Raw genomic sequence first — 27,189 nt, 5'->3', positions numbered from 1 at the left:
AGAGCCATGGGGACACACAGCTATGGGGACGCAGGGACACAGGGCCATGGGGACATGGGACACAGGGCTCTGGTGACACACAGCTATGGGGAGGCAGGGCTATGGGGACATGGGACACAGGGCCATGGGGACACAGCTATGGGGACACAGGGACTACAGGGACATGGGACACTGGGCCATGGGGACACCGAGCTATGGGGACACAGAGCTATGGGGATGCAGGGACTATGGGGACATGGGACATGGGGACACAGAGCCATGGGGATGCAGGGACTACGGGGACATGGGACACTGGGACTTGGGGACACAGAGCTATGGGGACGCAGGGACTATGGGGACATGGGACACTGGGTCATAGGGACACCAGGCCATGGGGACACAGGGACTATGGGGACATGGGACACAGGGCCATGGGGACACAGCTATGGGGACACAGGGACTATGGGGAAATGGGACACTGGGCCATGGGGACACAGGGCTATGGGGACACAGAGCTATGGGGACGCAGGGACTATGGGGATACTGGGCCATGGGGACACATGGCCATGGGGACACAGGGACTATGGGGCCATGGGACACTGGGACATGGGGACACAGGGCTCTGGAGACTCACAGCTATAGGGACACGGGGCTCTGGGGACATGGGACACTGGGCCATGGGGACACAGGGACTATGGGGACACGGGGACACCGGGACACGGGGACACCATGGGCCGGCCCCGCCCAAGGTCCAGCAGAGGGCGGGGCGTGGCAGCCGCGAGACCCGCCCTCCGGCAGCCCTGCCACCGCCCCCCTCTCCTTCATTGGCTACCTGCCCTATCCCTCCCCCCTCCCCCCCCCCTCGCGCCGCTTCCCATTGGCTAGCAAACCGGCGGCAGAGGGGCGGGCCGGAAGTCCGCGCTCCCCGCGGCTCTGTGGTAACGTCCCCTGAGGCGGAAGAGCGGGGCTGTGGCGGCGGCGGCGGCGGCGGGAGACGGTGAGAGCCGGGGGGTCGGGGGGGGGCCTCCCCTCCTCGGCCATCCCCCCACAGCGGGGTCTTCCCCCGCTGACCCCCGGCCCTGAAGCCCCCCCCGGTCCCCTGTGGACCCCTCTCAGCCCCCTCCCCCAAGGTACCTCAGGGTCAGGTCCCCGGAGAGCCTTCCTCCAGCCCATCCTCAATTTACTGCTTTAAATTGGCTTTATTTTTAATTATCCGGCGCTTCCCAGGTTCCCCTCAGCGCAATCCGTCAGGTTTCAGCGCCGTTTGAAACACCATAAGCCCAAATATCGCACACCGGTCTGGATGTCCTTTTATTTCTGTTAACCTGGGAGGGAATTGTGCATATTCGGTTGTTAAAGAGGTGGTTTATTCTTGGTTTTGGTGAGGGAAACAGTTTATTCTTAGGTTTTGGTGAGGGAAACGGTTTATTCTTAGGTTTTGGTGAGGGAAACGGTTTATTCTTGGGTTTTGGTAAGGGAAACGGTTTATTCTTGAGTTTTGGTGAGGGAAACGGTTTGTTCTGGTTTTCCTCTTTTTGGCAGCATTTAAAGCACGCTGGGGTTTATTGTATTCCTTGTGGAGAGAGAACTTTTTTTTTAAAAAAAGTAAAATAAAACCAAAGTCCTGAAAATGGAAGATTAAATATGGGGGAGGGGGAGTTGGGACACAGCATCTTATTCTTTAATTCTTTCCTTTAAAAAAATCACAGAATTTCAAGCCTTTGCTCTGCAGGCAGAGTGATAAAATGTCAGCAGAGAGTTGCGTGGATGGGAAATAAGGGAACTGCTGCACGCCACGGGATTTCTTCCACTTCCACCGCCTGCCGTCGCTTCCCAACTCAGTTATTGCAAAGGAGGGGGTCTTGCCCTGGCAGGGCTGCGTACCCCCGTAGTGCCCCATGCATGACTTCAAGGTGGTCATCCCGGAGTGAATCCCGCTGGGTTCCCTCGGCAGAAAGAGGGAAGAGCACGAGTGTGGTTTGCACCGCCGTGGCAGGACAGGTTCGGTTGTCGAATCTCTGGCTACGTGGATAATGTGTATCTGCTATACGTGTGAAATTAGCTCCACTGGCAGACCCAAGCAGATGCTACTTTAGGAGACCCATGGTTTTCTGGGGGGGTTGTTCCGTTTTGAGACCAGATCTTCAGCCGCAGCAAACGAGCATTGCCCAAAAGCAGTACAGCAGCATTTGGATCAGGTCTCCAAGCCATCCTTCTGCCTGCGAAGGTTAAAAAATAAGAGTGAAAGGGAGGTGGCTCCTGTAGGAAGCTGCCACAATGAGCCCAAACACAAGGAAAGCTCCAGGATCTGATCAGGCATTGGATGACTTCTTTTTTTTTCAACACAAGCAGTGATTTATCTTTTCCTATTACTTTAAAAAATGAACTCTCTCGATATTAGTCTCCCGTGAAGTCCCCGGTAACGCTGCCTTCCTCCTTGCTGAGCTCTGTGCAGCTTTTCTGTTCAAGCTCTGCCTACGTTTTCTCCCAACCCACCCGTTTATTGTTCTTGCGAGCAGCTGCATTCGTGCTTCCTGCCGCAATGCCCCGAGTGAGTTTCTACTTCCCTTAATTACATCTGCTCAATTCCTCCTCTCTCCACTTTGAACTTTTAAGAAACTTCTACCAGGTAGCCCATTGTGGAGACATCTTTTTTTTCTTCCTTAATTTCCTCCATGGCCTAGAAATGGGCATGTGTCTTATTTTCTCTATATTGGCCAAGTTGGGCCAACCAGTTCTATCCACCTGCAGGAAGAAGTTTCTATATTCATCCCTTTTTTATGTTGTAACAAAAAGTCTGGGTCCTGGCTGTGTGTGGTATCATCAGAAGTGAGATGCGGAGGGGTAAACTGCATGAGAATTTAACTAGAATTTAACTAAAATTTAAGCGCAAAAATGTACTTCTGATTGCAGATATTTGAATTTCTTTTAATATATTTGTTTTGAAAGATGGTGATCTTTAGTGCCTCAGCATAGTAATGCAGTAGGTGCTGTGCTTTGCGTATGTTTTGAATATTAACGTGCTTTAACACAACATCGAAGAGCTGTAGTCATGGACTAGAACTCCCTTTTTAGAGGATTTTTAAAAGGCAGAATTTAGCCTTTGCTCCACTCCTGCAATTAAGTATGAAAAGAAAGCAGGAGGTGGAATTTAATGAGGCTGTTCTGGCAGTGCAGCATTGTAGAGAACAGGACAGACGAGGAGATGCTGCTCTGTGCAACTTCTTATTGGGAGGGTTTAGTAGAGAAGACGGAGCCAGACTCGTCCCATGGATGCATGGTGAGGGGACAGGAGGCAACGGGGACAAGCAGGAACGTGGGAAACCTTGGTTAGATGGAACTTTCTCTTTTTCACCATGAGGGTGATCAAACACTGGAACAAGGGACCAGGGAGGCTGTGGGATCGTTCTCGTTGGATATGCTCAAAACTCAGCTGGGTGAGGTTTTAAGCAACCTGCTTTGAGCATGGGGTTGGGCTCGAGACCTCTTCCAACCTGAATTCTTCTGAGATCTTCTGCAATAACATGCATGTATCTTCACTGGTGCGACTCTCTCGTTTCTCATAACCCAGGGGAATGACGATGACCAGCCTTCTGCCTTCAGCAGGGGACGGAAACTGCTATTACATCCTGACAGAAGACTGTGCCTATGGCAGCAAGTACTTCCAAGCTGGGAACATGTGCTTCTGCAGCGAGAGAAGTTACCTGCGCAACTTCTCCGATGACAGGCCCCCGGCTTGCTTCTTGAAAGTCATCATGCTGGATGACAGCTCCACTGTCACGATAAATGTAGAAATCCTTCAGCCTGTGCGCGAGGAGGCGGCTGTCTTCCTCCTGGCCATCAGCAGTCACAACGAACGCTTGAACTACTTCTTGGAGAGGTTGAGCCTTGAAGCAGCTCTGCGGGCCGTGCCAGGCCAAAAAGTGATGGTGGAGGTTGACCGGCAACATCTCCCTGGTATCATCCGCTACATCGGGAGCATTTACAAAAACACTTCGGCTGCGCTGTCTCCGTTCTTCTTCGGGGTGGAGTTACAGGTAAAGTGGCCAAGAAAGTAAGTTGCTTATTTTCCCTTTGTGTTTGTGTATGTAACGTGCCTTTCTGGTGTGTTTTCAGGGCGAGGGAGAAAACAGAGGGCGCAGCGATGGATCTTATCACGGCACCGAGTATTTTAAGTGTAAGCGGAACTGCGGGATCTTCCTGCCGTTTAGCAGAGTCCAGTTTACTCCCATGCCGGACGATGACTACGTGAAACAGAAACCAAAACCGGACATGGAGGAGGAGGTTCCTGTGAAAGTGGGAGATGCTGTTAGCTTCTATGTGGATGAGGTCCTCACAAAAGGAATAGCGATGGCAGTTTACAGGGAAGGAACCCAATGGTTCGTTAAAGTTTGTCCGGTAAGAGCAGCCTTTCCGCCTTTTCTTGGTTTTGGGGGATATTTTTAAAACTATGTTATGGTGAGACATTAAAGACAAGTGGAAGGAATGTTCAAAAGGGACATAAGGTTACATGCAAACTTTCCAGGCCTGTTTGAAAAACTGGTTCATATTCCAGGAATGCCCTATGTCTGATAAGGCATTTAGCTGATAGATTTTTCGCTCCTTTCAGGAAGAAGAAGGAACAACTGACATTTTCAGAGAAATCCCTATGGACTCTGTTGTGAAGGAAAGCTTGCAAAGTAGGTTATCATCAGATGTGTCTGCCCTGTGTACATTCCTGGGGATTTAGCATTTATTTCTTCTCTGCAGGCTACTGATGAGCTGAAAGTCCAACAAAAGCTTCAGCTAGTCCCAACTTAGTTGATCAGCAGGCAGAGAAGGTCCATGGAAAAGTCTCAAGTTCTGGACAAAATTCTTTGCATTAGGCAACTAGAGCTGAGTCTTCCCATTTGTCAGGAAGAAGAGAGAGTGTGATTGCAGTGCAGAAGTAATTCCTAGGGGAATTACTGGTTAACGAGTCTTTAATTTAGCTGTAGAAGATGGAGCAGGAGCCTCATCCTGATGCCAGACAAACTCAGAGATGCACGGGTGCCAGCAGCGATGGTTTGCCTCATTGGACAGGACAAGAAATTAGTGGAATCTCTCTGTTGCCATCAAAAGACACCGTGCAGCTGTCAGGGCTGGCCCTAGGGGAGCCATCGTTAGACTCTTCACCGAATTGATTCATCTCACTAAAGGCAGAAAAATAATTTGGAAGTAACCCCCCTGCTGCCATTTCAGTAGTCCAAAATGGCTGTGTGAAGGGCTGCATTAGCTCCAGGGCCAGCGAGAGGCTGGAGCGTGCAGCCTTGAGCGGGGAAACAAGGAGCAGGATCATCCCCTCTCGGCCTGTTAGACCAGCTTGGCCGTATCACTGGGAATTACACCTTGTGTCTCTGTTGCTCAGCTTCATGCTTGGGTGTGTGGTCTGTAATTTCAAAATAGACCTGGTATTAGATGAGATCCAGAGGTGTCTGTCATTAGGTGTTGACTTCCTACCTCACCTGACATTTTGTATTGCCCACTAGGTTTATTTTCACCGTTCGAGTCCGACATGGGCTTGGGACACCCAAACCAAATGAAACGAGAGATAAGCGAGAGTGGTGAGGAGTGCGAAAGTGGGAATTCATCCCTGGAGGTGAACTCCATGGTCCAGATCACCTTGGACAAGGGAAACCAGGTTTCGGGAATCATCCGCTGGTTGGGCTACCTGCCCCAAATTAAGCACAAAATGGCAGGAGTTGAACTGGTAAGGAGCAAAATATTTCCTGCTGTGAGATTGTATATCAGAACAGGCAAGTCTTGGCTGCTCTTCTCTTTTAAGACCTTCAGCTTGTGGCTGTGTATCTCACAGCCTGACCTGGGCCTCTGTCGTGGTTTAACCCCAGCCAGCAACTAAGCACCATGCAGCTGCTCACTCACTTCCCCCCTCACCCAGTGGGGTGGGGGAGAGAATTGGGGAAAAAAAACCCCTAAAACTCATGGGTTGAGATAAGAACAGTTTAATAGAATAGAAAAGAAGAAACTAATAATGATAGTAATAACAATAGTAAAATGACAATAATAATAATAAAAGGATTGGAATATACAAGTGATGCACAATGCAATTGCTTGCCACCCACCGACCGATGCCCAGTGAGTCCCTGAGCTGCGATCCCCCTAACCCCACCCCTCCCAGTTTATATACTGGGCATGATGTCACATGGTACAGAATACCCCTTTGGCCAGTTTGGGTCAGCTGTCCTGGCTGTGTTCCCTCCCAACTTCTTGTGTCCCTCCAGCCTTCTTGCTGGCTGGGTACGAGAAGCTGAAAAATCCTTGACTTAGTATAAACACTACTCAGCAACAACTGAAAACATCAGTGTGTTATCAACATTCTTCTCATACTGAACCCAAAACATAGCACTATACTAGCTACTAGAGAGGAAATTAACTCTATCCCAGCCGAAACCAGGACAGCCTCTGATGTGTCAGAGTGTGAACTGTGAGGGCAACAACACAATTGTGCCCTTCCTTAGGCTGGGGAGGAGAGCCAGCAGCATGATTATGAGGGTTGGTTTGCTCTCTTCAAGAGCAGTGTTACTGGTATGTGGGATGGAATAATCATGAATCCTCCAAGCAGCATCAATAGGTTCAAAACATAACCAGAATAAATGAAAACAGTCAACAAAACGGGACCAAACATGTATACAGCTCTTAAGATATTAAATGGCCATATGGGGGATCACGGAAATTTTCATGGAAAGCCTGCTCTCATGCTATTCCTCAATGCTTTTTTCCCAGGATGAAGATAAAGGGGTCACTGCTGGCGAATGGCTGGGCAAATACTACTTCCACTGCGCTCCAAAGCGTGGCCTCTTCGTAAGGCTGCAGTCCTGCCAGCCCGACGTTCGCTTCCAGTGTTCGCGCAACAGTGAGCTGAGCCTCATGGATTTTACTAAGTTCTCTGGGGAGAGGGGAGACGGGGCTGTGCTGGGACAAGGCACGCTACGGAGAAGCCTCATGCACAGTATCTTAATCAGCAGTTTAATATTCTTCACTTTCTTTGAGCGTTCCAAAAGATGTCAGTTTTAAGGATGCTGAAGTTGCCATGACGGTATTTATAGGGAATGCCCCACAAGTGAGAGAGATGGAAGCAATTTATTACAGGGATAACGTAGACTAGGACATTGAATATAGGGCAACATATTGTGAGTGGCTCTAAAAATGAGGCCTCGGTGGCATGGATGCATTGGAGAAGGGGAAGCTGGCAGGAAGTGTTGGGGGGTAACAAGAGGATAGAAGTCCAGAGCAACAGTCTTTGCAAGGGATCATGAATGCTGCAAGCAAGACAGGGCTCATCTGCCTGTGGTTTTCGGGGCAGAAGAAAAGGTCTTGTGTAACTGAGACTGGAATATGGACAAGTGTTTTAGTTATAGGGTCTGGCATAGCTACTGTATGTTAAATGTAGACCGCACATGTGGCTCTGGAGAATTGGAGCAGGTAGCTCAGGCCCATGGCCAAGACGTCAGGTGATAACAGTGTTGCACCTGGGGACTGAGAAATAAGAGTGAGCTTGGAAAGGGAGAGAGGATGAAATAAATTTTAACGTAGAGCTCGATGCGATGATAAGACATTCACAAGAAGATGCGGGGAAGAACAGGCCAGTATTTTCATTTAAACAGGAAGAAATTCCTCCAGCGCAGAGAAGACAGTGTGAACTAGCCATTTAGAAACTGTAAATGAGATCACTGTAAATGAGAAGACATGATTCCTGTAGGGACTGTCCAAAAACTGGGAGAAGGGACAAGACAGAATGTCTTAAGGACATGCCGAAGAGAGGGGATTGAATTACAAGTGGAGAATGCTGAAGAAACCAGGAAGGACCAGATTGAGAAGGCCACCTTTGACGCTTAAGGAGATGACAGGCCAGCAGGATGAGGCTATCAAAGCACAGTTGCCTGTTTGTGCCCTTGCTACTGGGGTCACAGGTCTCTCAACAGAGAGATCCCAAGCTTGCATATAACACAACACCAGCTTGTTTGTAGCTCTTTTGGTCTTCATTATACTTGGCATAACGATGGCAGAGGCGGTATGGATTGCTAGGGCAGGTCTGTGCTGAAGAAGAGATGGTTTGGTTTTGTCTCCACTTCCAGTAGATGAATTACTGGAGACAAATCTTCATCTCAGCATGGTTGAGTCCCAGCAGAAGCAGTGCAGAAGAGTGTGGTGCTGACTTCTGAGCTGAGCAGACCTCTGGGGCATCGGGGAAAGGCAGAGCTGACTCAGACAAGGTGGGAAGCTAAAGAGAGTTGCTTCTGTTGCTTCTCTTGCAGGAGGGCAAGAAGTTCTTCCACAGACTCCAGACAGTTTTCCTCCCCTCAGGAACGAGGCAGCAGTGCGTGTCCTGCGAGGGCGGATGAAGGGGATCCAAGGCCATTGCAATTCCTGCTATATGGACGCAGCTCTCTTCAGGTACGGACCTGGTTGAGTGGTGCCATTCCATTAAATGAGTGCTTTTTCAGTTGGGCAAAGCCCTAAACCACAGCATTTCCTTGGATTTCTGAGGTGGCTGGAAATTAACCCAGTATAGAGCAGAATGTGTGGAGATGCAGCCTTGATGCTTGCTGCTTTTTGATCTCCTTCCTAATCTGGTAGGTTCTCAGGCCCTGAAGTACCCCTCAGGAGTACCGGAGGTACCCGTGTGTCTGTCATGCAGGGCGGTGAGAGATTGTAGCTCTCCGGACTTGGACCGTGCTGACTCTGTTACTGGAGGTAATGGCTGGAAATGTTTCAAAGAAACTGCCCGGGAGGTCCCAGCTTCACTGTGCAGCACTGTTTGGAGAGGAAAAGACTAGGTGGTGCCCCCCCCATGAGCAGTTTTGGCTGCAAAGTACGAGATTTCATTCTCTCTGAGCTGCTTCCTTGCTTACTTCTAGTGTTCATTAAATAAGATGTGGTCTATCTCACTCTGGAAACGCACCGTCACTCACCTTTCTGTAATTGCATGCATGGACTGTTGAAAGCAAAAGCCACTGACTGTCACCAGGCACAACGGTTTGGTTCTAACTATCGCTGCAAACCCATCAGACTTACACCCATCACGCTCTTTTCACAGCCTCTTCTCCTGTACGTCTGTGCTGGACTCCATGCTCTTCAAGCCCTTCCCGCTGTGTGACAGGAACGTCCAGAGCATTCTGCGGGATGAGATTGTTAATCCCCTCCGAAAGTGAGTATGCTGTGTGGGAATCCTGGAAGTGGTCCATCTGCCTTCATACCTTCTCTGCTGCCCTACCAGATGGTACCTATCACTGAGGGAAAGGGTTACTTGGAGGGTTTCTCCTGCCAGCCACATCCAAAGGTCTTCATACTGGGTTCCTCTTCCATTTGTTCCTTTCCCTGGGTTGTAAGGCTGTCACAACACCTACTGCATGTGCATGAGTATATCCTGCTCGGAAGGAAGCCTTGTGAGCTGACTTCTCAGTGAAAGGAAGAAAGGGGGATTCCTGGGGTTCAGACCACCTCTTGGGAGAACCCTGGTGTTGATGAAGCAGTGGCATTGCCTTCATCAGCAGTTAGTCCCAAAGGCAGGATGCAATGCCAGGCTGGATGAAGGTAGACTGGGGTATGAGAGCTAAATTCTCTGGAATTTATATCAAAGAGACCAGGTTCTTTCCTCATCCTCCCTAGAGGGGTGTGGAGGAGAGGCATGGAGAGCTGATCGAACATGAGATATTAGCATCTTTCTTGAGGACCAGTGTCCTGGCACTGGCTACAGAAATACAACCCTGGGGCATTCTGTGATGCTGAGATTTGATTGAGAGCAGCCCTGCAGAGAAGGACTTGGGGATGAAAAGTTGGACATGAGCCAGCAGCGTGCGCTCGCAGCTCAGAAAACCAACCATATCCTGGGCTGCATCCAAAGCAGCGTGGCCAGCAGGACCAGGGAGGGGATTCTCCCCCTCTGCTCCGCTGTGGTGACACCCTCCCCCTGGAGCACTGCAACCAGCTCTGGGGTCCCCAGCACGAGACAGACGTGGACCTGTTGGAGTGGGTCCAGAGGAGACAGACGTGGACCTGTTGGAGCGTGTCCAGAGGAGGGACACGGGAATGGTCCGAGGGCCATTGTGGAGAAAGGCTGAGAGAGTTGGGGTTGTTCAGCCTGGAGAAGAGAAGGCTCCGGGGAGACCTTCTTGTGGCCTTTCAAAATAGAAAGGGGGCTTCTAAGACAGACAGAGAATTTTTACCAAAGCCTGTAGTGACCGGATAAGGGATAATGGTTTTAAACTGAAAGGTTAGATTTAGATTGGTTGTAAAGAAGAAATTTGTTAAGATGGGAGTGGTGAGACACTGGACCAGGTTGCCCAGAGAAGTTGTGGCTGCCCCATCCCTGGAAGTGCTCAAGGCCAGGTTGGATGGGGCTTTGAGGAACCTGATGTAGTGAAAGATGTCCCTGCCCCTGGCAGGGGGGTTGGACTAGATGATCTTTAAAAGTCCCTTCCAACCCAAACCAATCAATGATTCTATGATTTAAATATACTGGAGAGTTCATCTGTGTCTGCTGTTTGTTTCTAGGACTGGCTTCGTCAGGGCTAGGAGTGTGATGCACCTTAGGGAGCAGCTAACTGAAAAGGGCCAGTGTTCAAGTTTTACCAATGCTGAGAAAGGTAACGTGCTCTCTGGGGCCTTCCCCGGGCTGCTTTGCTGTGCGCTCCCTCATCCAGGCAGCAGGCTGACAACTTAATTGTGTGCTTCTTCCAGGCACGTACATTAATATGCCTGCTGTGCTGTTCGTTGGTGTAAAAATGCAAATGTAAAATACTTTCAGCTTTTAAAACTCTACAGGCTTTTCAACTGAAATTTGTCCTGAAGTCTGATGGAAGGATGGGAATTGCTGGGTCTCTATCTGATGGCAGCTGTTGCCAGGAGGGGAGAAGATCTGTGTGAACAGAATTTAAACGAGGGAAATTTCCTTGACCTTTATACTTTGAGTTATACCCTGATAAGTCCATCCCTGATGTCCCTGCTAGAATCCAGCTTGATTTGTCATTTTGCCAAGATCAACATGTCTTTGAGTTCTGGCAAGTTATTTGAGGTTCCTCGAAGACCGTAGTCTGATTAAAATAAGACAGAAAACACCTACAGCTGAAACCCACCAATCTCTGGTTACAATCACCACGTTCCCATCCACGCACAGCAAGGCCCCATGTAGTTTACGACAAGGAAACGGATTACACCAATGCCAAACATCACTGCAACAACCTCTAAGTACCTGGATACTAAACAAGTGGCATTGATTCTTCCAGAAACAGCAGGTATCTTGTCAGTGAACAGCACTTGTGTTTTGTACTATCGTATATTTATTTTAGCCAGGGATAGTTCAGCTGTTCACTTTCTTGAATTTCCATAGCTGTCCCTGATTTTACTTTGAGTTTATACTTTCGGTGTTAGCAGTAACTGTCCATTAAGGTCTCTGAGATAATGTTGCTGTGATGGCCTGGCTTGTAAGAGTGTAGTGTCTGAAGGCTGGTTTGCGTTTTTCATGGCCACCTTAGGATTTGTGCATTAACCAAGTGCTCTCAGCTTTTAGCCCAACCGTCCCCTTACCTAGAGTAAAAGAGGAGATTCCGGGTTCACAAAATTGCTGGCTCATGTTTATCTGGCAGCTTTTGCCATCTGGATGCAGTGGGGCAAGGCAGCGTTCCTGGTGTGTTGTGACCTATGCTTTTCTCTCACCTTCCAGATCCTGAGGAATTCCTCAATCTCATAATGCATCAGATCCTGGGAATAGAGCCACTCTTGAAACTGCAGTAAGTTTCCATATCTAAGCAATACAATTTACCCAGGCCAGGCTCGTTAGTTATCCACCTCACTGTCACCGGGTGTTACTTGCACCTTTTCATTGAGGGTTTGGAGGCACAGCTCAGTGAGTTGTGTGCAGCTCCTCTCTGCTGTCCATGTGATCTTATTTGTTGTGATCTTGTCCCAGGTGACGCATCCAGGAAAAAACACTTCTAAACTCTCCCTGGAGGTGCTGCCTTCAGAAAATGATAAAAACCTTGTCTCATCCTTAGGGAGAGCCAGCAGTGGTTTGAGAAGCATAGTGTCCAACTTCAGTGCAGAGCCAGCACTGTCTGACAGCCTTTGGATGCGTTTGGGATGTGTCCAGACTGTCAGGCTGGCTCTGGTCCTGCAGCCTCTCAAACAGGGAGTCCATGGATGCAGTCCCAGTTTTTCAGGACTCTACAAAGAGGATGAGAGGCTGAAGGAAGCCAAAAATAACTGTGCTGTTCAGGAGTATAGAAGGGGATTGTTCGGTTTCTGTGCTCCTTTGTTGAGACGTCAGTCAAGCCATAGATTGTGGAGTAGTCGGAAAGGCTGAGCACAAAGACGACTCTGTACTGCAGCTCCCCTGCAGAGGGTCATCTGAAGGAAATCCTTTCTCTGCTGGCTCAGGGATGTAGGGGTTGTGGGAGATCTTCTGCACACAACTCACCTTTTGAATGCACCAAGTTTTGCTCTGTGGCTTTTGTATATGCAGTTATAAATAGATCTTTCATCTGAGAAGGGAGTTTGCTGATTGTGCCATGGTGCAGTTGATTTAAAAAATATTGAAGTCTCTTAATATTTACATCAATGAGGGGAAATTGAGTTTTGCTTATAGGAGCAGGATGTGATGCTATGGAGGCATAATGAGACTGAACGTGGTACTTGTATCCTCTTCTCATGGCACGTATTTAGTATTTCTGGGTGGAAAAACTGCTTCGTGTCAGTGTTGCACCAAGCAGCCCTTGGTGCCTTGGGCCCAGAACTCTTGCGGGACAAAACCAGTATGTCCTCTGGGAGCTCAGATGTTTGTGGCACAATGTAAACAAGCCCCGTGACCACTCCTTGCAGGTCAGGAGGCCAGAAGGAGCAGGACTGTTACTGTTACCAGATATTTATGGACAAACAGGAGGATCTGGTGGTTCCTGACGTGCAGCAGTTAGTGGAACACTCCTTCCTGTCCTCTGATCTGAAGCTAGTGGAGGTGAGCCCAGCTACCTTCCGCCTACGCTGCTATCTGCTGCCTCTTTCTTGCTTCCTCCAATGTACCTGTGCCTGCCAGTGAGTGTGCAGTGGGTCTAGTTTGTCCTATATCCAACAATGCAAAGAAGCAGGATACAGCCACAGGAGAGAGGTCTTGGAGAATCTGAGCATGGCCTGGGAAGAGGGCTATGCTTTCCCTGTTGCCGTTTTGTCTTGTGAATAACTGGAGCAGAAAGCCTTTACTCCCAGCAGCAATATGGAGAGAAGAGTCTTGGGGCTTGTCTCTTCTGGCAGGGTGACTCCTTTGCCTTTCTTTTCCCAGATCCCGTCTTGCTTCATTATCCAAATGCCGCGGTTTGGGAAGGAATATAAAATGTTCAGCAAAATCATTCCTTCCTTGGAGCTGGATATAACAGATCTGCTGCTTGACAGTAAGTTGTTGGGCAGTGGTAAAGCTGCCAGCTGGGACTGCAAGCAACCAAGTGACAGGTCTCGCCTCTTTGGGTGGTGAGCAGATTTATGGTGGGATCATGGTGTGATTCTTCTTTCCCGAACACCAGTTTTAGCGGGACAAGTTGGATTTCAGGTGAGATCAGAAGACACATCCTCTCACCCCTGTTGCCCCCGCAGGTCCCAGGGAGTGCTGCATGTGTGGCGACGTTGCCACCCTGGAGTGTTCGGATTGTTTCAAGGACAAGGTATTCGCAGCTACGGGCTTGAAGCAGTTCTGCAGTTCCTGCTCCAGACAGGTATTCATTTTCTTTGGCTGCTCACGAAATCTGCCTTGATGGCTGACAGCAGATCGAACCCCCCAAATACCTGTGTTTCCCCTGCTGTCCCTGCATCATTCAGGTTGGGCACAGAGGGTCCCCTTCCTGAGCATCAGTCCCACCGCCCGCATCAGCTGCATGAGCGGGGTTAGGTGTTGCACATTATTGAACCCTCTGCTTACATAGAGCCTAAATAAGGACTGATCCTGCACAGACGGAGTGCTGGGCCCTCCACGCTGTCTGGCCTTTCTTGGAGGGTGGCAGACTCCCATCTCAGCTTCTTGCTGCCAGGCTGTTGGCACAATGCCATTCCCTGGCATGCAGAGACCATGGGAATCAGATCAGTGGGGAACAAACTGGGGTCTGACCCCTGCACGCTCCTCTTTCTGGCAGGCCAAGTTCAGTTCTGCCTGCTCAGCAGTCCCACCCCATCATCTCTCCTCAGGTTCACTCCCACTACCGACGCAAAACGCACAAGCCAACTAGGCTGCACGTCCCAGAAGAGTTTCACAGCCGGAGCCCCCGGGGCAGCCAGCAGGTCCCTCGTGAGAAGATGGAGCTCTTTGCAGTGCTCTGCATCGAGACCAGTCATTACGTCTCCTTTGTGAAATACGGCCCCGAGAACGAGGACTGGATGTTCTTCGACAGCATGGCTGACAGGCATGGTGAGGACATGGTGGTGGGCTCGGAGCTTTGATCGCAGCCAGCACGGTAGGCAGCTGTGAGGGTCCGCAACGCTCGTTGCATAGATGCTGGTCAGTCCATCTTTTCCTCTGAAGCCCCCTACACGATTTAGGCTCTCTCTAGACCCTGTTTCCAACAGTGACCATTTAAGTAGACCCCAGAGAAGAGTATGGCCAGGCCAAGCATGTGTGAGTTCCTCCTAGTGCTTTCATCCTCTGGCTGTGTTTAGACAAGGGACTTGTCGAGCCAGCTGGAACTGGCTGCCATGTGGGCGAGGACCATTCTCCTGTCCTTCCCCACTTTGTTGTTGGCCTCCAGATCTCTCAGCTGAGGCACTATATTGCTGTTGAGCGTGATGGTATCTGCTTGAGCTGTAGGTACTCATGCCCTGGGGCCTGGTTTGGACTTTTCTTCTTCTTTCTGGGTTAGGTGATGAAAACGGCTTCAACATTCCCACGGTAACGCTGTGCCCTGAAGTTGCCAAATACCTGGACTTGCCACTGGCTGTGCTGGCCCTGGAGCAACCTCGAGACATGGATGGAGTGGCCAAGCGGCTCTTCTGCGATGCCTACATGTACATGTACCAGAGCAAGAAGATGGCGCTTTACAAATGACACTGCCTTGGGCTGGTGCCGCAGAGCAGCGAGGCGTTGGAAACGTGAGCTTGGATCAACTCTGCAGCTCATAATCGGTGAAAGCAGCCGAGTCCGGGCGCACCGAGCTTGCGCTTCTGCCTCTTCTTACCTCTTCCAGTGTCTGGTATCAAGCTGTCCACGTCAGCCTGTCTGGGTTTGTTAAATCCTGTACCTGGCCTTATGGAGCGATAGTTTGTACTTCCACCAGACCTGGACTCTGAATTATTTACACTCAAATTCATTCTCATTTCCTACCTTCCCTTTCCACCCTCCTTCCTCCCCAGACACTCCGCAGCTCTGCCCTACCTCAGAGTCCTCCCCAACATCCTTTTCTCCCTTCCAGCCTTTCCCTCCAAAGCCGAGGACCAGCATCTAATCCAAACATGACCAGTTATCCTCAGGTTTGCAAAAAGCACAAGAAAACCACAGCCTCACCCTCTGTAGGACATCGTCACGTGGACTTGCGGAGTGAGAAAACCAGGAAGTGTGAGCTGCACCAGTGGGGTTAAGAGAGGGGTCAGGACGAGGGTTTTTCTTGAGGTCTGGGATGTGACCCCACACCTAAAGCTGGGTCCCTGAATTGTCTGCACTCCCCTTATCCAGCACTAATACTCTGGTACTTTCACCCACTATCCCTTATTTCCAACCATGAGATTAACTGGGTGTCTTGAGCTGCAAATATGCTTTAAAAATATGTATTTTTGTAAGAACAAAACTGGAAGAAAGATGGAGCAGAGGAACAGCATGTGAGCTCGTTATGCTCCCTCTTTTTTGCAAAGTCTGCACTATTGCTACATGGTTGGGTGGTTTAACCTCACTTTTAGCACTTTCTATCTCATCTTTGCATCCACTTCTGAGATCTGTGCCAAAGCCCAATAACAATTCCAAGGGCAAAAATGGAAAAAAAAATGAGCACTCTTGGATTTTCTGCTGTGACTGCAGTAAGGTTTAGGGTCTCTGGGTGGGAACTGGTATTCCTTAAATTAAATAACTTAAATTTGCAAAGTGGGGGTTCTCTGCCATTAAACACATGCTGTTGTGGGAGCAGGAAGCTGTTACAGGAGTCAGTGCTATGAACTGGGTTGCCAACATTCCAGATTGCACTGTCAGGACACCAAAACCTTGAGGAATGCATCCAGGAGCCCCAGATGTGCAGCTGTAACCTTCCTCCTCCTCTTTTTTCCTCTTTAATGCAGGGTGCAGTAAGTAATATGTAGCCTGTATCTTTATATCAGTCCTGTCGGCTTGGGCGACGCGCTACATGTGGTTTCGGATCTTTTTTTGCTGACAGCAGGGTTGTGATGCTAATGGGGACCTCAACAGCTCAATAGCTGTATTTGGCTTTCTGGTGTGTCCCTTATTTCTCTATGTGGTGGCTACAAAGGAGGCTGGTGTGTAATGACCCCAGATTGTTAACACACAGTTAATGTTTTGAGAGCGTTGCTGTCTAATTCAGCTTCCAAATGTCCTCGCTGAGCATTTGGGGCTCAGCACCAAGTTGACCACAAGGCAGCAATGTGTCTTCATGGTAGAGAAGGCGAACAATGGTTCTGGGCTGCACTCAAAGTGTTGCCAGTAGGTCAAAGGAGGGGATCCTTCCCATCTGCCTGGAGTACTGGATCCAGTTTGAGCTCCCCGGTACAAGAGAGATGAAGACAGTCCAATGAAGGGCCACAAAGATGGTGAAGGGACTGGAGTATCTCTCCTGTGAGAAAAGCTGAGAGCCCCGCAACTGTTCAGCGTGGAGAAGGCTTGGGGGAACCTTAGCAATGTCTATAAACACCTGAAGGGAAGGTGCAAAGAGGACGGTGCCAGGATCTTCTCTGTGGTGCCCAGTGACAGGACAAGAGGCCCTGGGCACAAACTGAAACACGGGAGGTTCCTCTGAACATCAGGAAACACTTCTTCACCTTTGGGTGTGATGAGCACTAGCACAGGTTGCCCAGAGAGGTTGTGGAGTCGCCATCCATGGAGATAGTCAAAATGGTCCTGGGCAAAGCCAAAGCACTGGCAGTTGAAGAATCTGTCTACGGGCAGGAGAGGTAGTGGCAGATCTAGCAACGGTTCATCCTGAGGATGGGTTTACCCTGCTCCCGCTCGTGAGCTGGCTTAGTGATCTCTGGCTGATCCTCTGTGGCCGTGGAGGGGGCTGGAGAGTGCTGCTGTCTTGCTGTCTGTCTACTTAAAGTTGTTCTTCATTCCTTCTCTCCTAAGAACTCAGGACAAGTTCTACTCAGGTACGCTGGGGGCTGGGGTCTTGTATCTCTGGTGCTTCTGCTCTAAAAATGTAAGTTTTAATAGCAAACTGCTCTTGGTTTTCCTGGAGTTTTTTCCTCTGTTAAAATGCTAAGTGTGATACAGTGCCCACAGCTGGAGCACAGCAACAGTGACCTCCAGCCTCTTGGGTTTTTTTAGAAACAAAAGGCCATCAGGCCATGCTTTGTTAAGCTCTTTGCATTTTTTTCTCCCATCAATATGTGTTGCAAAGATCTAAACAAGAGCTAAACCACTGCTGTTCCTGGGAGGCTGTGCAACACAGCCGCAGGGTTGGTACCTGGGGATGTGCAGGTGCATCTCACCTGGGATTTCCCTCTTCCCCTCCCTCACCGCACCTTTCTGATGGGTGGCTCAATTCCAGGTCTGTGCGTTCTACAGGCTCAGGGGAAAAGGATTTACTATCTCCCTGTTACAGATTCGGGCAGGATTAAGAGAAAATACACCTGTCTCAGAGAAGGTTCAGTCTGTGCAGGTTTTTTTCCCATTCCATGCAACAACTTTTCTTGACCCTGTTTTGATAAAGCCTTCAAACCTCCAATGGAGCTACAAAGGGATTTTCACAAAGGTCATTAGGGCCACCCCCAGATCCTCTCATGGATCAACACTTTCTTTTTCATTCCAACTTTATTCAGTCATAAACTATGAAGTGAAATGAAGGACGTTGAATTAAACATAGTGGGGCTGTAGCCATAGTGGCTAAAGGCCTTTATTTTGTGGGGTTTTTTTTGCTTAGGATGAAGCTAGTTGTGGGGATTAGTGCCACGCTGCTTCTATGAACATCAGGTTAGAGAGCATAGGCATCAGCCTGGAGCCAGCCTCCGTGCCCCAGGGAATGCATACAAAATAGAAAGAGATGAAACGTGGCCAGAGAGCCAAAGCCTAGACTAGGAAGGACAAAGTCCATCTGCCACAGATGTCCCACAGGACGTGGGTTGAGGGATAGGCTCCACGGTAGGCACCTTCTTGTGCATTCAAGACTTGGTCTCTAGTGCCACCGAGGAGCTTCAGCATGGGCTGCCACCAGTGAAGGTGCAGGGCTGGCAGGGCCACTGAGGCAGGCAGTGCTGCACAGCAGAGAAGGCACAGGGTTGGCAGGGCCACCGAGGCGGACAGGGAAGGACCGTTGCTTCCAGAGGACGCGGGGACAGCTGCCTCCCAGCTCTGCCTGCCCCATCCCTCTGTGCCCAGCTTTGCTACTGGGACCGCAGGGTGCTCTTCCAGTTCCTGCAGGGTCCTCGGATTAGCACCACGCAGCAGCAACGTCATTAGAACCATTAATTCCCAATTAGTCACTTGGTCTTCAAAAGAGCGCGTGAAGAAGAGGTGGCCCCAAGCAGGGCTGTGCCCAGTGTGGGCTAGCGCGCAGTGCGGGGGGCAACGGGGACCACCTCACTGGGTGGCCTGCCGCAGCTCGGTGAGGAGGTTGTGCAGCCTCTCCGTCATGGCCACCTGGCACCGGAAAGAGAAGGGACAGTGAGCATGCGCTCCCCGGGGGGACTGCAGCCCCATATCCGTGCACCGCTGCAGCTCCACGGTGGAGCCACGCTGGCTTGGCTCAGGCCACCGGAACCGGGCAAGGTTCCCGGGTGTGTACTGATGGTGCCTGGCAAGCGGCGGACATACCGGGTAGGGCTGTGGCTCATGGAGTCGGCGGTGAGCAGGGCTGAGCAGGCTGAGGGACACCTGCGCATGGCTCCTCACTTCTGGCAAGCTGGGCAGCGGCTCACACACCTGCAGGGATGGAGATGCATGACTATGTCCCATGTGGGGAGCCGGCCTACCCAGCCCCAATCCCCAGCGAGCCAGCTCGAGGCTGGACTCCAATGCCACCGCGTCCAGGGTGGCACTTGACTTGTTGGGGCAGGGAACAGCTCAGATGCAAGGAAACACTAGGGTTTAACCCTTTGATCCTGACATTACTGCCAAGACACCACCACCCTGGCTTGGTCCTTCACCCAACACCAGAAGGCAGAGCCGCCCCTGACCTGGCCATCTCTGAAGTACGTGCGATGGAGGGGCTCCACAGTGGTAGGTACAACCTTGCTGGTCTCACCAAGCCGCCCCAGGACACGGATCACCAGCTCCTGTCCTGCGCTGGGCGAGGGCTCCTCCTCCAGGGCCATGAGGTCCATAAAGGGGTGACCTGCAGGGGTGCCAGGTTAAGGGCCGGCGGGGGACATCAGGGACTGGGGGGATGCAGGTCAACAGGGCAGCACCATGGCAAGGGTCTCCCAACTCACCAGCAGCATCATAGAGCCGATAGATTGTCTTAATCCCTGGGATCGTCATCTTCTCCTCATCTTCTGTGAGCTTCATGCATGGGGAGCCATTGACCTCCACCAGCTGTAGAAGAAAGAGGTGAAGAGGATGGGCACCTTATTTTTGTCACACGCACAAGCTCATGCCAGTGCTGAAGACCATGCCGAGGTCTGTGTCCTCTATGTGTGGCCCCGCATGCTGGGAAGACCGCTGATGCAAACCAACTGAATAAATCATTAAAAAAACCCCCTCAAACCCCCCCCAAAGTTGGACATCCTGCCTCCTCCTGCCTGCACGCTTCTTGTTACAGTGGTCTCATGAACATTATTTGCAAGGAGCCCATAGCTGGTGGGATTGAGTGCCCCCTCAGCAAATTTGCAGGTAACACCAGCCGAGTGGTGCAGTTGATTCCCTTGAGGGAAGGGATGCCATCCAGAGGGATCTGGACAGGCTGGAGAACAGGGCCCACGTGAACCTCCTGAAGTTCAAGAAGGCCAAGTGCAAGGTCCTGCACCCGGGTTGGCACAATCCCCAGTATCAACGCAGACTGGGGATCGAGGGATTGAGAGCAGCCCTGCAAAGGAGGACTTGGGGGTATCAAGGGGTGAAAAACAGGACATGAGCCGGCAATGCGCGCTCACAGCCCAGAAAGCCAAGTGTATCCTGGGCTGCATCCAGAGCAGCGTGGCCAGCAGGTCCAGGGAGGGGATTCTGCCCCTCGTCTCCGCTCTGGTGAGACCCCCACCCGGAGCACTGCAACCAGCTCTGGGGTCCCCAACACAAGACAGCCATGGACCTGTTGGAGCGGGTCCAGAGGAGGGACACGGGAATGGTCCAAGGGCTGGAACACCTCTCCTGTGAGGAAAGGCTGAGAGAGTTGGGGTTGTTCAGCCTGGAGAAGAGAAGGCTCCGGGGAGACCTTCTTGCAGCCTTTCAAAATAGAAAGGGGGCTTCTAAGACAGACAGAGAATTTTTACCAAGGCCTGTAGTGACTGGATAAGGGATAATGGTTTTAAACTGAAAGGTTAGATTTAGATTGGATGTAAAGAAATTTGTTAAGATGAGGGCAGTGAGGCACTGGACCAGGTTGCCCAGAGAAGTTGTGGCTGCCCCATCCCTGGAAAGTGTTCAAGGCCAGGTTGGATGGGGCTTTGAGCAACCTGGTCTAGTGAAAGATGTCCTTGTCCACGCTTGGCAGGGAGGTTGGACGGGGTGATCTTCAAAGGTCCCTTCAGACCCAAACCATTCAACGATTCGATGATATTGGCCTCGCAGCATTGTCCCTTAGGGCTGGAGCCCCCTTTGCTGCGCAGCCCCAGCCATGCAAAGCCTGGGAGAAGCCAAGGAGCCCCGTGCCCCACAAGCCAAGCAGGGCAGAGAGCTGCTGCCACCACTACCTTGTAAACACAGCCCAGCGATGGCTGCAGGGGACATGTCACCAGGTTCGTCCCGACGCCGATCATATCGATCTCGCTCCCCTGGTGCAGCAGAGAAGACAGCGGCCATCAACAGACCAGCCCTACCACTGGTTTTTAAGCCCAGGCCAAAACCAGAGCCACAGGGCAGGTCAGAGGATATTCTGCCCGAAGGTGCTCAGTGTCTGTCTGTCCATCTGTCCCACCCAAAAGCCTTTTTTTATTTTTCCCACAGCCTGGAAACTCTTCTCTGTTCTCACCCAGGGAGAAAGTCCCAGGTGACTCTCACGTCCACCCCACACACCCCAAACCTCAGCAGTGCCAGCAAAAGCCAAGGTACCGTCTCAGACACGACAACAGCTACCTCACCTCCCGGCTGAACTCCTCCAGGCTCTGCTCACTGATGTCGTTGCTGACGGCGATGGGGATGGTCTCAAACCAGGGCACCTGGAAGCTGGCGAGGGGCAGGAGAGTGAGCAAGGGAGGGGGCGCAGGGTTTTGGGGGGGGGGACACCCATGACTCTGCTTGCAGCATCCCCCCCCCGAGCCACGAGGGCTCCCACCCCGGCAGGAGGAGGTGCTGGGTGCCCAAGGTGGGGAAGCCGGGGACCGGTGGCAGCCAAGCCAGGCTTGGTGGGGGAACTCACTGAGCACCGCAGGCTCGGAGCACTCGGCGGATCTCCTTGGACTGCTGGGCCAGGTCCCCGCTGTCCAGGCGTACCCCGATGGCCCGGTACCCCAGTTGGTGCAGGGCGAGCGCCACGGCGCAGAAGTTCGGCAAGCCGCTCCTGGCACGGGCGAGGAGAGGGTTAGCGTCCCTTTTCTGGTGGGACAGGGACCCAGGGCGGATCCGGCAGGGGGTCCAAGCCCTGCGTCAGGCAACAGCGAAGCACGGGAATGCTGCCGGGGAAAACGTCCCTGCTTCAACGCCACCAAGCGAGGAGGGACGCATCCCCCTCCCCTCCGCCACGGTGGCAAAGTCGCCCCGGGGAGGGGGGGAACCTGGCGTTCTCACCTCCTGACGCAGTACGTGTCCAGCAGCCCCTGGAAGTCATGCGGGAAGGAGATGGCATAGGACACGAAGGCGGCCAGCTCGCCCCGGTTCGTTTTCTCAGGGGGGGTCTGCAGCAGCTCGCACACCCACTGCAGCAACGACTTGGCCAGGGCCGGGAGATCCACCGGCTCTCCTCCTGCCAGCGGCAGCAGCTCCTGCCCGAAGGACATGGGCTTCGCACACCCCGTGGCATCCTCCACGGCGCCGGGAGCGCGGCCACGGGCAGAGCATCCCCATCCCCATCCCCCTGCCCGCGGTGACGCTCACCCGGGGCTGCACCTCCTCCAGCGAGGTGAAGGACATAATGAAGGAGTGGGCGATGGTGCCGCGTACCGGGATGCCGTAGAGCTTCCCCGCCAGGACGTTGCTGGTGCAGTCGAAGCCTGCGAGGAGGGACGGGGGACACACACGGGTGATGGCGCGGCCGCGGTGCCGTGGGGCACCACGGGGCAGCACTCACCCCCAATGTAGGAGTACTTGGAGGCCGAAAGGGCACCGTCCGGCCCCTGAGCGCGACGGAGCCCGATCTCCATCAGCTTCATATCCGGACCGGCAAGGAGTCGGAAGCGGGCGGCGTTCGTGGCCACCAGGCTGGGGGAGGAAGGGACAGGTCGCATCAAGCCGGGCTGAGCGTGGAGCCAGCACACAGCTAAGGGTAGGGGGGGTCCAGGACCCTCTCCGCTCGACCGCAGCCGACGCGCGGGGTCGTGGCGGGGACCACCGTGGGACTTGGAGGGTTTGGCACAGTGGAGACCGATGTGGTCCCCGGCAGCTGGGGGACCAGAGCAGGACGTGTCCCTACCTGGCGTAGTTGACCAGGCACAGCAACATGGTCTCCAGCAGCTGCACCACCAGCAGCGGCCCCTTCACCTGCAGGAACGGCACCTGCGGGGACAGCCAGGCGGTGACGTCCCCGTCCTCCCCAGGGACGTGGGAGCCAACAGTCCCGCAGCCCCTCCAAAGCAGGGGAGGGTACCGAGCGCGTCCCACCCTGGCGAAGACGACAGAGCCCTCCGGCACGGCAGAGACGGTCACCTCCGAGGCATCCAGGGTGGCCAGGTAATCAAAGAAGGCGTCCTCCGTGGTGCTGGGCAGGACGGAGCGCAGGTAGGCGACGTCTGCAAGGGCAGAGCTCAGTGGGCACGGGGGCCGGTGGTCCCCCTGTGACACAGGTCGGGCTGGAGGGACCGAACCTCCCGTGCCGGGGACGGGTGACGGCTTGCGGGTGGGGGGGGCTCCTCACATCACCCTCTACCCCAGAGAGAGAGAGACGGGGTGAGGTAGGGGCTACCCTAGCCCTAGGAAGGTACTGTGGTCCCCTTTGAGGGTCCGTCCGTGGGAGCACTGTCCTCCTGGAGCATGTCCCCCACGTCCCCTCTGAGGGTCTGTCCATGGGAGCACTGTCCTGGAGGGTGTCCCCCAAGTCTCCCTGAGGGCTGTCTGTGGGAGCACTGCCCTCCTGGAGCGTGTACCCCAAGTCCTGAGGGTCTGTCCGTGGGAGCACTGTCCTGGAGCGTGTCCCCCAAGTTTCCCCGAGGGCTGGCCATGGGAGCACTGTCCTCCTGGAGGGTGTCCCCCAAGTTACCCCGAGGGTCCGTCTGTGGGAGCACTGTCCTGGAGGGTGTCCCCCAAGTTTCCCCGAGGGCTGGCCATGTCATCCCCCCCCCTCCATCCCCTCTCAGAGATCTCCCTGTCCCCCTTCAGTCCCCCTGAGGGGGGTTCCCTTGTCCCCCAGGTCCCCCCCCCACCAAGGTCCCCTCGAAGGACTCCCGGGGGTCCCGTCCCCGCCCCCCCCCCCCCCCCCCCCTCCACGCACACCCACCGGCGGCGGAGAAGCGGAACGCGCGAAGGCAGCGCAGCCCTTCGGCCAGGCCGGCCCCCAGCGCGAAGGCTCCGCGGAAGGGGCCGCGGCGAAAGAAGAGCTCGGCGGCGGCGGGGAGGCGATGCCGCCCGGCCCGCCAGTGCCCGTAGGCCATGGTCAGTTGGTAAAAGTCTGTCAGCGGCGCCATGGCCCCGCCGAACCGCCGCGGGGCAGCCTGGGAGAGGCGGCGGGGGGGACACGGACACGGACGGACGGACGGACACGGGGCGGGGAGGAGGCGGGACGGGGCGGGGAGTGGGGGGGGACTGCAAGGGGGGGCACGAGGGACACGGGGACGGCGGCACACGGGACACGCAGGGATGGCGGCGCACGGGGGACACGGGACACGCGGGGATGGCGGCACACGGGGGACACGGGGCACAGGGATGGCGGCACACGGGGGACAAAGGACACACGGGGATGGCAGCACACGGGGCACAGGGATGGCGGGGCCCAGGGGACACAGGACACGCGGCGATGGCAGCACACGGGGCACAGAGGACACGGGGATGGCAGCACACGGGGGACAAAGGACACGGGGATGGCAGCACACGGGGCACAGGGATGGCGGGGCACAGGGGACACAGGACACGCGGCGATGGCAGCACACGGGGGACAAAGGACACGGGGATGGCAGCACACGGGGGACAAAGGACACGGGGATGGCAGCACACGGGGCACAGGGATGGCGGGACACAGGACACACAGGGATGGCAGCACACGGGGCACAGAGGACGGTGGGACACAGGGGACACAGGACACACGGGGATGGCAGCACACGGGGCACAGAGGACACACGGGGATGGCAGCACACAGCAGCGGGCACAGGGGACACAGGACACAGATGGCACCGGGGATGGCAGCACACAGGGGACAAAGGACACACAGGGATGGCAGCACACGGGTGACAAAGGACACACGGGGATGGCAGCACACAGGGGACAAAGGACACACGGGGATGGCAGCACACGGGTGACAAAGGACACACGGGGATGGCAGCACACGGGGCACAGAGGACGGTGGGACACAGGGGACACAGGACACACGGGGATGGCAGCACACGGGGCACAGAGGACACACGGGGATGGCAGCACACAGCGGGGGGGACAGGGGACACAGGACACAGATGGCACCGGGGATGGCAGCACACAGGGGACAAAGGACACACGGGGATGGCAGCACACGGGTGACAAAGGACACACGGGGATGGCAGCACACGGGTGACAAAGGACACACGGGGATGGCAGCACACAGGTGACAAAGGACACACGGGGCACACATGGCACCAGGGGTGGCAGGAACAGGGGACACAGATGGCACCGGGGATGGCAGCATACGGGGGGGGGGGGGGGACAACAGGGGACACAGGACACACATGGCAGCACACAAGGGACAAAGGACACACAGGGATGGCAGCAACACAGGGGACAGAGGACACACATGGCACCAGGGGATGGAAGCAAACAGGACACATATAGTACCGGTGATGGCAGCACACAGCTGGGGGGGGACAGGGCACACAGGGATGGCAGCACATGGGGGATACCGGACATAGGGATGGCAGAACACAGGGGACACGGGACACTGTTATCAATTAATATGCATAATATGATTGAAAGAACCAGGGACCTGCTAAAGTCACATGTACAGCCTGCATCAGTTACTATTTAAAATAACTTTTTAAATTTAAAAATTATTTTTTGGTTAGGAACTAACTATTAGACAATGGTGCTTTATGTTTGTGTCAGAAAAGGTAATGGATTGTGGTCTGGTCAATAAACCTTGAAGAAACACTTGGAACTGCCTAGATTAGGAAAGAAGTAGGTAAAAGGTAATTCTTACAGGGGGATATCGGACCACCGACTCATTGACCACCTACTCAAATGATACTACCTACTCAAAAGAAGACAATGAAGGAAGACGACAGTCTGCACACTAATTTACATGAGGGGCAAAGAAGAAAGAACCAATCATTGAGGAAAATAACAATGAATATGTATTAGCTAAGCGTATAAATGTGAGAATTTTTGAGACAAGGGTGTGCTGCCTTGAGACAGGCACCTGTTCATGCGCATCAATGAAATTAATTTGAAAATACCTCAACTCAGTGTTATTGGCTTGCACACCGGGTAAACAAACCCCATTTGTGGGACAAGAGCACCAGGGACGGCAGCACAAAGGGCACACAGGGCCAGCAGCATACAGGGGACACAGAGGGATGGCAGCACACAGCGGGGACAGGGCACAGGACACCAGGGATGGCAGCAAACAGGGCACAGTAGCACTCATATGGGACACGGCACAGCCAGCACCAGGCACACGTGGCCACGGCTGTGACAGCACCCAGAACACCAGGGACTCTGGGGATGACAACGCATGGGACACCAGGCACACGGGACACTGGATACCCAGGACACCGAGCATCCCCAGTACCAGGCACACTGGGCACACGTGGCAGCAGGCACATGGGACATTGGTGGCTTAAGGGACACATGGCACAAGGGGAACAGCACACAGGAGTTCACCGAGACACAGGAGACACAGACCAGAGAAAGGCGAGGGGTGCACAGGACACCAGGCACGTGGTGTACTGGGCATGGGCACGGGTGGTACAAGGGACACACCAACACCGGGGCAAGGGACAGCGTGCACAGCAGGAACCACGTGCAGCAACCCCAAAGGGGACACCAGGCAGAAGGCAGCCAGGCCCCAGACATACCTGCACCAGGCACTGCACGTGCAGGGCACCACTTAACACCAGGTTCCCCGGGCACCTGCACGTCACGCACAGGGCACTGCGCGCAGCCACGAAAGCTGGTGCTGGAGTCATCATCATTCGGCTGTTGCGTACTGCCCAGGCTGGGCGCTGCTGCGGCTTCGTCCAGTGCTTGTAGCACAACCCCGGGGCGCTTCCCGTTCGCTCAGTGTTGGCCCTGTGTGACTCGAGCCCGGAGCTCGGGCTCTGGCACTGCGACAGACCACGTGTGCCTACGGTTAGAAATGCCACCTCCCCTTTCCGCAGGCCACGCTCAAGACAGCCCTGGCTCCTAACGAACCAAATGATCAGCTGAAGTGACCTATGCAGGATATCAAAAGCAGCAAGGGAAAAAGGGGGAGGAAATTCAGCCCCAAACCAGCGATTTCTGGATGCTTCCCAGTGATTCATCCTGTTGGTTTGTTTGGGTTTTTTTTTGTTGTTTTTTTTTTTTTTTTGTAGAGACCAACTGGGGTCTCTACCTTGGGAAAGGTGATGGCAAACACCCTTAGC

At 53.4% G+C, this 27,189-nt stretch overlaps 2 protein-coding genes across 5 annotated transcripts; one reads left to right on the top strand and one right to left on the bottom strand.

Annotated features, from left to right (window-relative positions):
- Positions 1-887: 887 nt before the first annotated feature.
- Positions 888-17,380, top strand: LOC115340369 (ubiquitin carboxyl-terminal hydrolase CYLD-like). Of its 2 annotated transcripts, none has more exons than XM_030011896.1 (15): positions 888-976; positions 3,551-4,016; positions 4,096-4,377; positions 4,589-4,658; positions 5,487-5,707; positions 6,742-6,895; positions 8,274-8,412; positions 9,056-9,166; positions 10,513-10,604; positions 11,681-11,747; positions 12,835-12,967; positions 13,289-13,397; positions 13,597-13,715; positions 14,182-14,401; positions 14,850-17,380. In XM_030011896.1, the coding sequence occupies exons 2-15, from the start codon at positions 3,555-3,557 to the stop codon at positions 15,032-15,034; spliced, it is 2,364 nt and encodes a 787-aa protein (XP_029867756.1). In that variant the 5' UTR covers positions 888-976; positions 3,551-3,554; the 3' UTR covers positions 15,035-17,380. The 2 variants fall into 2 exon arrangements, with proteins under 2 accessions (XP_029867756.1, XP_029867757.2); XM_030011897.2 differs by lacking the exon at positions 888-976 and adding an exon at positions 1,423-1,892 and having other exon boundaries at positions 6,742-6,871.
- Positions 17,381-18,022: 642 nt separating this feature from the next.
- NAPRT (nicotinate phosphoribosyltransferase) lies at positions 18,023-24,125 on the bottom strand. Of its 3 annotated transcripts, none has more exons than XM_030011898.2 (13): positions 23,883-24,125; positions 23,051-23,178; positions 22,863-22,945; positions 22,521-22,651; positions 22,328-22,443; positions 22,022-22,215; positions 21,654-21,794; positions 21,376-21,460; positions 20,989-21,069; positions 19,573-19,675; positions 19,318-19,475; positions 18,956-19,063; positions 18,023-18,781 (listed from the first exon to the last, which is right to left on the bottom strand). In XM_030011898.2, the coding sequence occupies exons 1-13, from the start codon at positions 24,067-24,069 to the stop codon at positions 18,722-18,724; spliced, it is 1,575 nt and encodes a 524-aa protein (XP_029867758.1). In that variant the 5' UTR covers positions 24,070-24,125; the 3' UTR covers positions 18,023-18,721. The 3 variants fall into 3 exon arrangements, with proteins under 3 accessions (XP_029867758.1, XP_029867759.1, XP_029867760.1); XM_030011899.2 differs by having other exon boundaries at positions 23,096-23,178; XM_030011900.2 differs by lacking the exon at positions 20,989-21,069.
- Between the last annotated feature and the right edge of the window lie 3,064 nt (positions 24,126-27,189).

The sequence above is a fragment of the Aquila chrysaetos genome, chromosome 4 (genome assembly GCF_900496995.4).
Source record: "Aquila chrysaetos chrysaetos chromosome 4, bAquChr1.4, whole genome shotgun sequence".
NCBI classification, from domain to species: Eukaryota; Metazoa; Chordata; class Aves; order Accipitriformes; family Accipitridae; genus Aquila; species Aquila chrysaetos.
The sequence above is the reverse complement of the archived record's forward strand: the minus strand, read 5'-3'. Positions and strand labels throughout refer to the sequence as shown.